The sequence below is a fragment of the Lissotriton helveticus genome, chromosome 4_1 (assembly GCF_964261635.1).
Source record: "Lissotriton helveticus chromosome 4_1, aLisHel1.1, whole genome shotgun sequence".
In the NCBI taxonomy this organism is placed as follows: Eukaryota; Metazoa; Chordata; class Amphibia; order Caudata; family Salamandridae; genus Lissotriton; species Lissotriton helveticus.
Genome location: NC_136063.1, coordinates 1,600,989,907 through 1,601,003,539, shown reverse-complemented (window position 1 = coordinate 1,601,003,539; position 13,633 = coordinate 1,600,989,907). Strand labels below are relative to the sequence as shown.

General features: G+C 42.5%; 1 protein-coding gene across 1 annotated transcript in view; it reads right to left on the bottom strand.

Annotated features, from left to right (window-relative positions):
- Positions 1 to 13,633, bottom strand: part of MATCAP2 (microtubule associated tyrosine carboxypeptidase 2) — a 334,412-nt gene that overhangs the window by 151,022 nt on the left and 169,757 nt on the right. Inside the window, exon 4 of the mRNA XM_078688222.1 lies at positions 7,281 to 7,413. Coding sequence (XP_078544348.1) covers positions 7,281 to 7,413 — 133 coding nt within the window. The remainder of the gene's footprint in view (positions 1 to 7,280; positions 7,414 to 13,633) is intronic.

Sequence of the window (13,633 nt, the reverse complement as noted above, 5' to 3'; positions counted from 1 at the left end):
ATGGAATGTGGCAGCCTCAACAGCATCAGGACAAGTAAGCAAGCAATAGCCTATTTGGATAAAAGCAACATTTTATGTCTTCAGGTGACCTGGGCCCTCTCACCATCAATGATGCCAGGATTCTATTCAATCTTTAAGCCAACCTCACGTCCCAGCCTTTTTAGCCACCCGAGGAGGCTTGTCCATTTTTATCAAACACACATGTAAGGTAGAGGCCACCCCTATCAAGCTCAGCTCTCAAGTCCTACAAGCAGCCGTAATCACAGGAATAGAAATCAAGCACAAAACAATGCCTTTGCTGCTCTTAAACTGTTACCTTATCGTGACAAAAAAACCTGAAGGTGTCCATGGTACAAGAACTATGAGACAGTTTGAAAGATTGTTTCATGGATTTCCCAACTGTAGGAATCTGGGTTTCTGTTGCAGTAACCCCCCCCCCCCGACCCCACACACACACACTTTTTGCCAGACTACTGATTCACTTTGACTTGATGTGCCCGGGGTCCCTGGGCCTGTGTTCTTTCCCAAAACTGTACCTCTCTGGCCACATGTCCGTCCCTTGTAAAGGGTGCCATGGGTATCAAGGGAACTTTGGCCAGTGAAGGTCTCTAAGGGCTGCAGCACTTATTGTGCCACCCTTAGAGGCCCTCTACCCTTACACACACACACACACTGCCATTGCAGGCTGCATGTTTTGGTGCAGAACAACGTGAAGATTCGACATGGCACACATTGCTGTGTGCCATGCCTACAACACCCATGGCCCTGGCATAGGTCAGACACCCCTCTTCCTGAGTGCACTATACATGTGGTGAGGGTACAGGTGCATGAGCCCTATACCCTTACAGTGGCTAGACCAATTCTTAGACATTGTAAGTACAGTAATGCCATTATGAGTGTATGGTGCTGGAAGTTTGTCATTGCGAACTCTGCAGCACCATAATGGCTTTACTGAAAACTGGGAAGTTTGGTATCAAGCTTCTCAGCACATTAAACCCACACTGATGCCAGTGTAGGATTTAATGAAAAATGCACTCAGAAGGCATCTTAGAGATGCCCCTGAAAGAAACCAGCCTCTGGTGGGTTCTCTGACTGGTACACATCAGCCTGCCACCACAAGACATGTTTCTGGACCCCTGGGGTGGGAGCCTTCGCTCCCTGAGCCCTGAAACAAAGCCTTTCCTGGGCGGAGGTGGTCACACCTCCCCCAGGCCAGGAAGAGCCATCTGTGGTAGGGGAGCTTTAAAGGCCTTGCTGCCTGTGTAAAGCGACCCCCAGCCTCTCCTGCTTTCAGGAGCTGGCCCCCTTCCTGGCTCCCCTCCTTTTCAGCAGGAAATCAGGCGGGAAACATTATCCCAGCCCAGAAGCTGTGCCCACCTCTGCCAACCCCACCCCTTAGGTGGGGGAGGCGAGATGAAGCCCACTCTTCAGTGCCCGCCATCTTGCAGATGGCTGGCACTCTCCGATCAGGATAAAGGATTGTGCCCACTCCCCCAAGTGGTGTGAGCACACCAAGGGTGTAGTCACCCTAAGGTCAGTAGCCCATTAGCTACTGACCTTGAGACCCCTAAAACGCCCCTAAATACAGTATTTAGGGGGCAGCCCTGAATCAAGAAGAGAGATTTACGCAACCTAAGAAGAAGAAGGACGAAAGAGGATGACCAGCAGAGGAAACTGCAGAGAAGAACTAACTTGGACCCAGCCCTACCCGGCCCGTCTGCAGTTTCCAGAGGTCCTGCACCAAAAGTCACCTTGTCCTGCATCCAGCGACCTCCAGAACCCTGGGAGAACTGATTGACTTCAACAAATACCAGATGTCCTGTGAAGCAGCTCTGTTCAAAAGAAGCTCCCAAGAAAGACTCCTGAGGACAAAGAACCACAATGCCTGGGACCACCACTGCCCCCGGCGCCTACGGCTCGAATCCGGTTGGACCCACTGGTCCCAGCGAGGTCCCTCAGCGCTCCAGAGTCCGAGTCCACTGTGGGTTGACCTTTCCAGGACTCCCTGACATCGCCTGCAACATCTGCACGGAGCCCCTCCCCAACTGCGAGTGGCACGGTAAGGTGAAATCTGACCTTAAAAGACACCCCTGCATCCAGCCGACCTGCGCCCTGGAGAAGAGAACCAAAGGTGCATCTACGTCCCCAAGACCTCCAACTTATCTGCACAGCTGTTGGTTCCTTCCAGAAGTCTTCCTGGACCAAGCCTGCAGCTAAAACCGGCAAAACCCATTGAAAACAACAGGGCACCTAAGCCAAAACAGAACACTGCACCCAGTCGAGCCTGCACCGTTGCGGCTGCACCTTGGGTGCTAGCTCTGATCCCCCTTTGCCCTGAGCCTAACACCAGGAGCTTTGTTCCCACAACCTTGTGGCCTGCTTGTGAGCAGCCACCAACCGGAGGCCCCCTTTCCCCCTTTGGATAACATTGGGCCTCATCACTCTGCACCCGGCCACCCCAGTGCCGCTGAGGGTGTTCTGAGAGTGCATCCTCGACCCTGGGGGAACCCTGGTTCTAACCTCAGAATACCAGCTGCCAAAAATAAATACTTACATGCAAACCGTTAACTTTATTTCCTTCTATAGGCTTGCATTGACTGCTTTTCCTTGAAAATTCTTGTGTGGAGTTGGTTTGTATGAAACATTGAAAAACTGCAAATGTACTAAAAGTGAATTACTTATCTTTTGTCTGCGAAATGTCTCAGTGTGATATCTAGGCATATCACACTGATTAGCGAAAGTAACTCAAAAAGTAGTCTAAAAAGTAATGTGCACAGTAATCTGTAAAGTAACTGAAAAGTAATTTCGAACTGTTGATTTACCTGTAATTCAACCAACTGCATTTGAACCTTCTTTCAACTGTAAATCACTGCACAAGATTTTGCAAAGTATTATTTCACTGACCTGCACCAGGCCTAGCTTGGTTCTAGAAATAAAATAACGAAATAATATTTCTGATACAAACAAATTGGTCTGAGTTCAGTCTTTATGTTTGTGACATCATTTCTTGCCTGAGTGTGTACAACAAATGTTTAACCCTACCCTCTGTTAAAGCCTTACTGCTCGTCCACAATACCAAAAATAGAGAGTAAGGTGCTACCTACTTTTACCTCTGCCTACCTTTGGGGTTCCACTCAACTCTATGCACACTATACCTCATTTTGGTATAGTATATACAGAGCCAGCTTCCTACACCAACCCATTAATTCCTGCTGGCAAGCGACCTCAACATCTGCGGGCTGGGGAATACAAGTAAACCTCAGCACACTCTAAAGAGAAGAAAGGATAAAAGACTTTCTGACAACCCACAAATTTACTCTGGTACAACAACAGTTTGAATTACAAGTAACCCAGTGAGAGTTTTCTCCTACCTGCAAAGGAATCTCTACAATCAACTATGTTTTCATGTCAGAGTGTCTAATGAGGCTGCTTGTCAGCATTGAGATTGATACCAGACCAGAGAATGATTACAATCCGCTGAGTTGAGTCTCACCTTGGAGCTAACAACATCTAAAGCAGACGGAAGCAACAACATGGGCTCTTCAACAGGGGTGGAATCAGTAAAACTCGTAAGGAGAATCAAGTGGAGTCCTGAACACAACTCAAAGATTACCACCTGGTTAGGGAAGCAGGACGTTGAGAATATATTTAACTCCCTGTTGGGCACCCTCCAGACATTGGACCCCTCACTGAAGACCTGAGAGCTTTTCTGCTGAACTACAACACGTTGGTCGGCCCAAGGAACAACCGGCAGGGGAGACCTCAATATAAGTAAAATAAAACTATTATCTCCACATTAAGGTCTTTATTGAAGGCTCTGCGGGCTCACAGAAAAAACCCTTCAGCAAAGGCAGCCACAGCAGTTAGAAATTCATGTAAGATGCATAAAAAAGTAATATGGAAGCAAAACAGCACCTTAGACGAAAATGAATGGGTAAAGATCTTCCAAATGTTAAAAGACAAAAACCCGGATCACTTCTGGGAATACATTAACAAACTAAAAAATATCAAGTGCTCAAGGAAAAATGGAGTCTTGAAGGGAGACTAGATAAGATATGTTGAGGAGCTATACACAGACCAGTCTTGACCTCGCGGCTGCACAGCACCATTGGGGCAGCAGAATCAAACCAAGGCCCAACCCTCAAATTAACTTCAATTGACTCGGTCAGGAAAATGATCAGGCTAATCAAAAAAGACAGTGCTCTCGGCCCAAATGGCCACCCCCTGCATAATTAAATGTGCCCCGGAAGGATGGCTAAGGCTGCTACCCTGTCTCTTCAATAATGCCCCATATTCAAGTAAGGGGACCAGACTAAAGCCTCAAGTTATCGCCTAATTGTGCTCCTGGACCTGGGTAGTCGAACATGAAGTCCTGCCTTTGATCCAGACAGGCTTCCAGGCGGCTATGTCTACAGTCGAAAACATCACAGCACTATCATAGTTGAGCCATCGGGTGGCACTGAGAAACCAGTTACCATTCTGCTGCTGCTTCATACACTACAGGGCAGCATGACAGGGTAGACCGGGCTACCCTATGGATAAAACTTATAGCATGGGGCTTTCCTTTAAACTTTCTAAGGGCAATAATCTCACTGTATTCAGGGACTTTGTTCCTTGTGAAGACAGGAGCCTGCATGTCACACACAAAATTAGCACCAGCTGTTGCACAAACCAGGGATACGTCCTCACACCTCTCCTAGTTAAACTATACACAACTGACCTAGGGAAAGCCATGGAGCGTGGCTGTTAAGTCCCCCCCCAAATTCAGCTCAACCAAACTCCAAATCATCCAATACACAAAGAATATTGCGATAATGGATCACACTAAAGCAGGCATACAAAGGGCCTTGAATACTATTAACACCTACAACGTGTAAAACCATCCCGGGGTAAACCAGGATAAGACAAAGGTTCTCATCTTTGGAAGATATAGAAACAAGAAACATCTTACCCGACACTTAGGCAGTTTGGCAATTAACACTGCCAGGAAATTCAACTACATGGGAGTCTGCCTCACAGAAAATTCCAAACATACCACACATTTTAAATCTCTGAAGAAAAAGGCACAGCATCAGCTATGGTATCGACCAATTGAACACGACAATCTGCTCCCCTACTGATGGTCATGAACGTAACCCTCTTCCCAGCTTTGCAGTACGGGTGTCAAGCCTTTCCTGGAGCCTGTGCCTCAGCCTTGAAGCTTATCCACTGTATTGCCTATAGGAAAATATTTCAATAACCTCGCTTCATCCGACAGGCAAGACTAAGACTGGAATTTGGCTTGGTGAAACAATCTTTAGATTGTAAAGCCACCACCTTGAAATATTATATGAGGATCCTGAAGGCACCTGGTAACTCATTAACCACTTGGATGCTAAGGGGTGTGCTAGGAGGACCATTGAATTTCCATTGAAATCAATGGAAACTCCATGACGAGCTGAGCTCGTCATGAGCGTCGAAGGGTTTAAAGGGCCATCTGAAATACATTTTTGAGACTCAAGGCAGTCCATGGCACCAGTATCTGCACAACACCATTGGGTCTCTTCAAACTGAAGAAATTGCTCTAAAGGACGGGGTTGTATCCTACACAGTGTGGCAAAGGGCAATAAATAGACACCTGATGGAAACAAAAGGGACTAGGACTTAAGATCATTAAATAACTTGCCCATTTACTGCACAACTCCTATCTGGTGAGAAAGTCGCAACTATACCTTTCAGAAGCAATGAACAAACAGACTTGCGAGGAGATCCTGTATATTTGGCTTTTAGGTTTCAACCCTGCTTGGGCAGGCCAAAGAGGAGGTGGGGATTGCAGGCGGTGTTGCTACAGACATGAATCATGGGCACATCTCTAGTGCTGCTGCCCCAAATTAGACACATCCAGGAGGAAACTGTTGAAGCTGATCTTTTTGGCCTAAGGAGCTCCCCTTTGCCTGGAAGCATCCTTGCTCTGCTTCAACAATCTGCTCCATGTGTCCTATCGAGATGCGGGAAATTTGTAGACAAACTTAGGTCCCTTATGCACATCGCAAGTCATCGACTCGCTCAATCCTAAGACAGTCCAAAAGCTAATAATGCACTACTTCATCTAAATTGGACTGATCTGTGTCAACAGGATGGTCATGGTGTATCTACTCGGTATGGCTGCGGTAGCGTAACAGCTTAAGATAGGACAACTATTACAACGAATCACCGTTGTGGCTGCCAGCGGGGGATTGATTAGTCAATATAACAGCACCGCTATCTCACCAGTTGATCTTGTTTCACGACTCCACTACTACAAGTACAGCCCGTAGCTACTGCACGCACTTAATAACGCACTCTGCCAAGATATTAAACATATTTCTCTTAGCAAATAACTTAAATCACTAAATGGGTATTACAGGGATACTGGGTCACACTTGTACTACCTTTAGGAAGGGTTTTATAGCACATCCCTGCATCTTAAAAAGCATTTTGATAATGCACTTTATTTTGCTTTAACACTCTAACAACCATAGCATAGTTTCAAACAAAGATTTCACTGGAAAACAGCACTCTGACAATATGCGTAACGAGTCCCTTGCACAGACAAAACTGAAGGGTAAAAGCAGTATGAATTTCACCAATGTACTTGAAAACACTTGCTATCAATGTCTTTTAGCAAATTAGTTTAAATTATTGTTTTATCCTATTGTATGGTTATGCATATTGTTATGTTTTTTTTATTGACTAATCAATTTGCTTACTTACTCAAGTGCTTGTCTACCACCTGTTAGAGTGTTCATAACAGAAGACAGACCTTACTACTAAACTTTATTTTGTATAACTCATGTACCAAATCTGTCAATTTAATTGTTTGCAATATCAATTTTACGACACATAAAAATGGGAAAAACTGCAGCCGCAATGAGCAGTAGAAATTAATATTCCTATGTTTGCTCACAAGACGATTGTGCACACACATACTTACCATCTCCCAGACCAACACCATGAACCCCCCTGAAGCCACCCCACAGACAATCCCATCCACCGTTTATCTCAGAAGTAAGGTAAAAGCAGAAGGTGTGGGTATGAAAACCTCAGCTGAAGAAAACCATGATTTTTGCCTCACTGATTACAAATAATCTCTTGGAACTCTATCATACAAAGATAGCATCCCTTCTAATATGAACTAGTCACCGAAAGACAGACACCTGGTAGAAGAATGAGAGGAATACTCATGGATGACAGAATTAGTTTCACTTGTATCATTTTAATAACATATTCAGTAAAGGAAACTTGTGTTTTGAGACACTTACCTATTTCATGCCTCAACATCCCTTCTAACCACTGCTCACGTGCAGTGGAAACATTAATTGTCAGTGTTGGACGACCATTGACCACTGTCATTGAAGCTCTAGAGAGAAGGTCCTCTGAGAGTTGAACCACAATCTGAAAGAAGAAAAAAAGTTCTCTCTTATCCTCATCTAGGCCAGGATCGTTTTTTTAATTAACCTAATGATATTCATAATAACTTTAGCACTTCATGACAACGCATATACCCTGAGTTCCACTACCCTCTCTCAAACATCAGGAAGAAAACTAAGGGGATGGAGGATGCCACATGAGGTGTTATGACAGGGAACACCTGGTCCTATCTCCAATTCCTCAGTGGTTTGTGGCTTGGGTGGAAAGAAATGTGTCGAAAGTCAATAATTGCACACTGGTATGTGTATGAGAACAGCTGGGAGCAGTAATCAATACACTCAACTACAACCCTTACTATAAGCACCAATCCTTAATAGGGATAAAGAATTCACTTCTTGGTCCAGCCTAATATGCGCACAATTCCAGTACCAAAAATCAATTGTCCTTAAACAGCTGGACTACTGTAAGAACAGTTATCATTGCCATAGACAAATGGGCAATCCAATCTCAGCATCTTGTGACTTGCTCAAATGCAGCTGATATCATTGGTGAGATCAACTGCCTGAAGCAGGACCTAGGAGAATATTCCTTTTCGCTAGAAAAAAAATTGAGGAACCCCTTATGTATTCCCTTCCCCTCTTGACACAACCAAGCATGTTATCTGAAGGCTTGGATGTAAGGTCAGGAAGGTAAATGAATGGGAGCCATTCCCGACCATTGACTTCCTGTCCGGGCATTCCAGCCCTCATGTTTGTAATTCCGGTGGGACGAAATGGTGGAAAGTGGGGTAGGAAGGAAAGATGCAAGTGTAGGTGGGAGGGGTTGGAGGACTTCATCCACCTATCCATAAACCCGAGCAGTGACTGGTGACTGGATTTCATACTATATACGCAAGTTGAGCAGTGACTCAAATATAGGCACTTCATCGATGATGTGTGGGCCAAGATCAGATAAATGAACACATGCAGCACATGAGCACATGAGTAGGTAAACTTAAAGCAAAATGGATGGAACAATAAGGTCAAGTACAGAGATAGAGTGAGAAAGAGGTAGAGAGAGAGAGAGAGAGAGAGAGAGAGAGAGAGAGAGAGAGAGAGAGAGAGAGAGAGAGAGAGAGATCCACTCACAGTCGCAATTCTCTATTGTTAATGTCTATTAAACCTTTAATTGTATCAAATCTGAATTCTAAAAGCTATATATGAACAATGTCAAATCAGAACCTCAATTAGAAATACAACAAAACAATTATCAGAACTCTATCAGAATTCATTAGATTCATCTTTGATTGATGTTAACTACAAAGTCACTCAAAAAGATATTTGAGTCCTTCAGAATAGTGGTACATCAATCCCATAAAAACAAATATAAAATTGAAAAAAGTAAAAAGTAGTAGATTACAAGAAGAGTGTGATTCTTGTGATACATTAGTAAATCTTGTCTATTTCTTGGCCTTCCACCACCACCAAGTATATCAATATGTCAGAAGAGAGTGAGGTAAGCATCTCCTTAACTGCAGCACACATTTATAAAATTCATACGAAAAGAGACACCTTTACAATGCTGGCCACAAGCCCTAAAGGGAGAGAAATGAGCCTGTGGCACCTCTGAAAGTTCCCTGAATTACATATATAAGATTCTTAAGAAGCTACTCAAAGAAGTCACAAAGCTAAAAACAATTATGCAAGACTTCAAACAAAGGAGGACAAACTGTAATGCAGGACAGCAGCAGAATCAGAACTCAGAAATGACAAACTGGAAGCTAAACTCATGCCCCCCATGATAAGAGACCTTGAAGTTGAAGGGGCCTATTTGGCGTATTCCTTTAGGTACTATTACATGCTTTTTTGAATTGGACCTAAAAACTCTAAAATGAGAGTAAAATAGGAATGTTCATGGAAGATTCATATACAATTACTATAAAAGTATTATAAATATAAAGTACAGTGCCCTCTTTGCACTTTTACTTATAGGGAGTGGAACATTTAATGGACAATTCGCAAAGATGGGTAAGGGACTACCCGTACTACTTCTTGTACTCATAAATGCTTTTGTGAATCAGCGGCTGCGTCTCTTAATGGAAATGGTTTAGCAAAGACAAATGTAACAGAAGCTCCAGCATGCATTAACATTTGGGACTGGTTTCAAGAGCAATGCCAAACAATCAAAGAACTCACAGGTAAAGCTGTAAAAATAAACATGAACTGAAAGAAATTCAAGAGGCTTTTCTGGCATAGTGTTGCCCATTAGACCAGCATTCCATCCTGGATTAAAAATCACACAATATGGAATTCTGCAACCTTGCAGATGCAGAATAATGTATAAGAACTAAATAATTACTTTCAAAGAACCACAGTATCTGAAACAGCTTCCAGACTTAGGGCCTGATTTAGATCTTGCGGCGCGGATTACTCAGTCACAAGGTGATGGACGTCCGCTGAAATATAAATCCCATTATATCCTATAGAAATATATTTTGGCAGACGGGATATCTGTCACCGTTGTGACGAAGTAACCCGTCTACCAAGATCTAAATCAGGCCCTTAATTTTCATAGAAAGAGTGAAGATGTCTGAGAAAAATCCAACCATTAAGTACCAGGACAGAGATATGACTATAACTAGCATGGTTTCAGTGACTGGGAAGCCAACTCTTTAATGACTAAGGGGCATATTTACTTGAATAGCTACCTTGCAACGCTAACCCTGCCTCACAAGGAAAGGGCAGGAATGCCCCATATTTATCCAATACAGTGCATTCCTGTCCTTTTCCCTTGCACTGGTGCCGTTTCGCCAGCCTAGCACCAACGCAGGCATCCTTGCACCATGGTGCAAGGGTGCCAGCGTTACGGGCAGGATTGTTTCTTCACGAAAACAATCCACAGAAGCATTTTCCTCTTTCTATGTGTGCTGCGCAATGCAGCACACATAGAGAAAAGGACGAGGAGCAATAAACATATTTCTCCTTGTAATGCCTCACCTGGGGAGCATGATGCAAAACCTTCATAAATATGTCCCTAAGAGTCTGATACAGAGTTTTGCGGACAGGGTGCTCCACCAAAAATATCGTAGAGTGTTTTTTCTGCCGATCTGGTCTGGCACCTCTATTTACAGTCGGCTGGACAGTCATGTTTCCGACAAAGCTACTTTTGCCGGCTCCAACAATGGAAAGCCTACACCGACAGCCCCAACGGAGTTGCAGTCGTCAGTGTAAGTGCAGCAGACTGCCCGCCGTTTTTAGAGCAGCCGATCTGATGTACTTTTTACAGTTTGGGACTCCCAGGAAAACTCTGTCAGTCCAAAAAAAAAAAACAATTACCTCTACACCTTGTCAGACAACTCCCAATGGTGTTAGGGTCAATAGTTTTTTTGGTTTTCCAAAAAGAAACTTCTGCTTTGTGAGTTTGTTTTTGAAAAACAAAAATAATTGCTGAGCAGTCGTTCAGCAATGTTTCAGTGCCTTCAGGGGAGCTCAATGAGGCCCTGAGTCACATAAACTAAAAGAGCCTGATTAAAATAACCACTAATTTTGTTAGACTATTACTGTGTTATTGTGGGCTACTGTGTACTCAACTGAGTCAATAATTTTACAACCTACAAAAAAACAATCTTGTTCAAAGAAACCTGGCCTATGGAATTTTATTTTCAACTGGTTAAAATGGAAACACACATTAACCAATGTGAATAATAGTATTTAATGTTACACTTAACCTTTCTTAACAAGTCTCTAATAGTACAATTTAACTCAAGCGACCTAAGTAACGGTCAGGGGCTGTACAAATCATGTTTTATTGTACAAAGTTTACACAATTTTCTCATCATAGACCTAAAAGCCACTATTCTTAATGTATATGCATAACAATCAGATATATATTAAGTAAACCTTTGGAAGTAGTTTAGCATATTGCTTTCAGGGCTACTGTTGTGCATCTTAGCTCAAGCTAACAGATAACTGGGAACAAATTGTCATTTCTGACAGAGTTATGCAGTGAAAGTACCAGTTTCCGAAATCCCCAGGCACCAAGTTAAGGATTAAATAAGCAATTTACCGATGTACTACTATTGAAATGTCTTCTCTACTCAATTCCATTAACGTCAATATTTTCTACACAATTACTTTAGTATCAATTATTATAAATGTAATATAAACAAAACATATAAAGGCTTGCTGATGTTTTAGTTAGGACACTTTTTGATATGGACTTTTTTGACTTATCAGATTGCAAAACCATCTATCACTTACCATCAGAATAAAAAAGGCTTTGGTATTTTATATACTAAGAACTTGTTTAGGACCATAAACTAAATAAAACAATTAGCAACAATACTACATTGTTGAAAGAACAATGTCTTTGTTTATAAACTATAGCAGGCAAAAGGAGTGAGGAATTTTGCAACCATCAGAATTGCAGATGCACAATTTCTTTTATTGCAAACACCATTTTAATTATTCATCAGTTCATAATTGGCAAGTTAGGAACAAAAGAAAACTTTGTCAACACAGGACACACATTTATATTTCAGTAATACTGTTCTTCAATGCGCCAATTAGCAGTTAATTTCGATTCATAGAATCATAAAAAAATAAAATCGGCAAAAAAGCATAATAAAATAGATCATGCAAAACAATTACAAATTAGAGAGCAGGGTAATAATAGAAAAAAAACATCCAATAACTCAATATACAATACCAAATGTCATAATTTATGTATAGCCCACTGAACCCTTCCACGTCAGTTTGGCTTTAAAAAAACTGCTGATCAAAAAGCCAATGCCTCTTAAATTTAGCATCAGTAAATTCCAAAAAGCCGATATCCATGTTGTATGGCAGAGAAAAATAAGATATGCATAAAAACATCTTCTGGGAAAAACATAAAATTGACAAAGGAAAATAAATGCATACTTGTCTGAGGAGAGATTAAATCACCTTGGGAACGCTTAACTAGCCCATTGTGTTGCAAGCAGGTCATTAGGACCCTCAGGCCACACTTCCACGCTTCCCTAGTTAACTTCTGCTGGACACAGGACATCACTCCCTGGCGAAAGGCAGGACAGAAAGTGTGGGAAAGACACACGTGGAAGAGGAACGAGGATGGATGCCTGTGGGTGGAGGGTAGTTCTGGCGGAAGTAGGCACCATGTATGGTGGCCTTGAATAAAGCAATAAATAATACTCCTGTAAACTATGACTGGCTTTATATGGTCCATGGACCCAGGAATGAGAATCCTACACAGCCCACCAGGAGACTCATCCTGAAGCAGATGAGATATTTCTTTAGAATGTGTTACCTACTAAAATTTGATTCTATAGCAATGACAGATTTCAGAACACTGTGGCTCCTGACCAAAAGCTTCAGAACACCTGACATTTCCCTATTGTGGGCCCTACAGCTAAAAAAGGTGAAACTGTGTTCCTACCACTGGGGTGCAGCCTGTTGGGAGATAAGATCATTTTAATGCAGTGGTAATGTACTGAAACTAAGAAAAGAAACAATCATTTTCCAAGGTCATGAGGGCCAACAGAAAGGACCTAGTAAGAGAGGAAAGAGGATTTAAACACAGAGATATCCACAGGAGGTGGGGTGCAGGTTTGATCCTGTCTTCTACAACTATAAATGGCCTATTGTATAGGAAACTAAGACTGTGAATTAGAGTTCGGCAGCCAGTTACTCTGTCACAAAGTGACGGCTATCCTGTCCGCCATTTTACTAGTGCCATTGGATATAATGCACTTGTAATACGACAGACAGAATATCTGTCCCATTTGTGACAAAGTAACCAGTATGCCTAACTCTAAATCAGACCCTACGTGTAGATTGATCAAACTCTAGCAGATATTTAATTTTTTTTTCCTCTGCCTACATGCCACTCCTATTACAATACTTCCCAATGCAAGCCCATAGGTGGCCATCCATATTGATTGCCTTAAAGATTTTAATCACAGAGGTTAGGTGCACCATAGCTTGGCACGTCCTTCTCAGAGCCAAGGGTAGACCCCGATTTAATCTAAAATGAAACTCTGGCTAAGGTATGAAAACAAATGAATAAATTCAAGTGTTTAGCTAAAAATCCTAATGACACTGCTTTTTAAGGCCCACAGACCAATTGGCATTGCCTTTGATTTACAAAGCTAGTATCTAACTTCAAAATAGCCAATATAAGTCATATAGCATAACCCAATCACTCCGATCTGTTTGGAGTTTGAGAAATAAAAACTGCATGGACTGCATGAAGAAGTGGTAGACTCCTC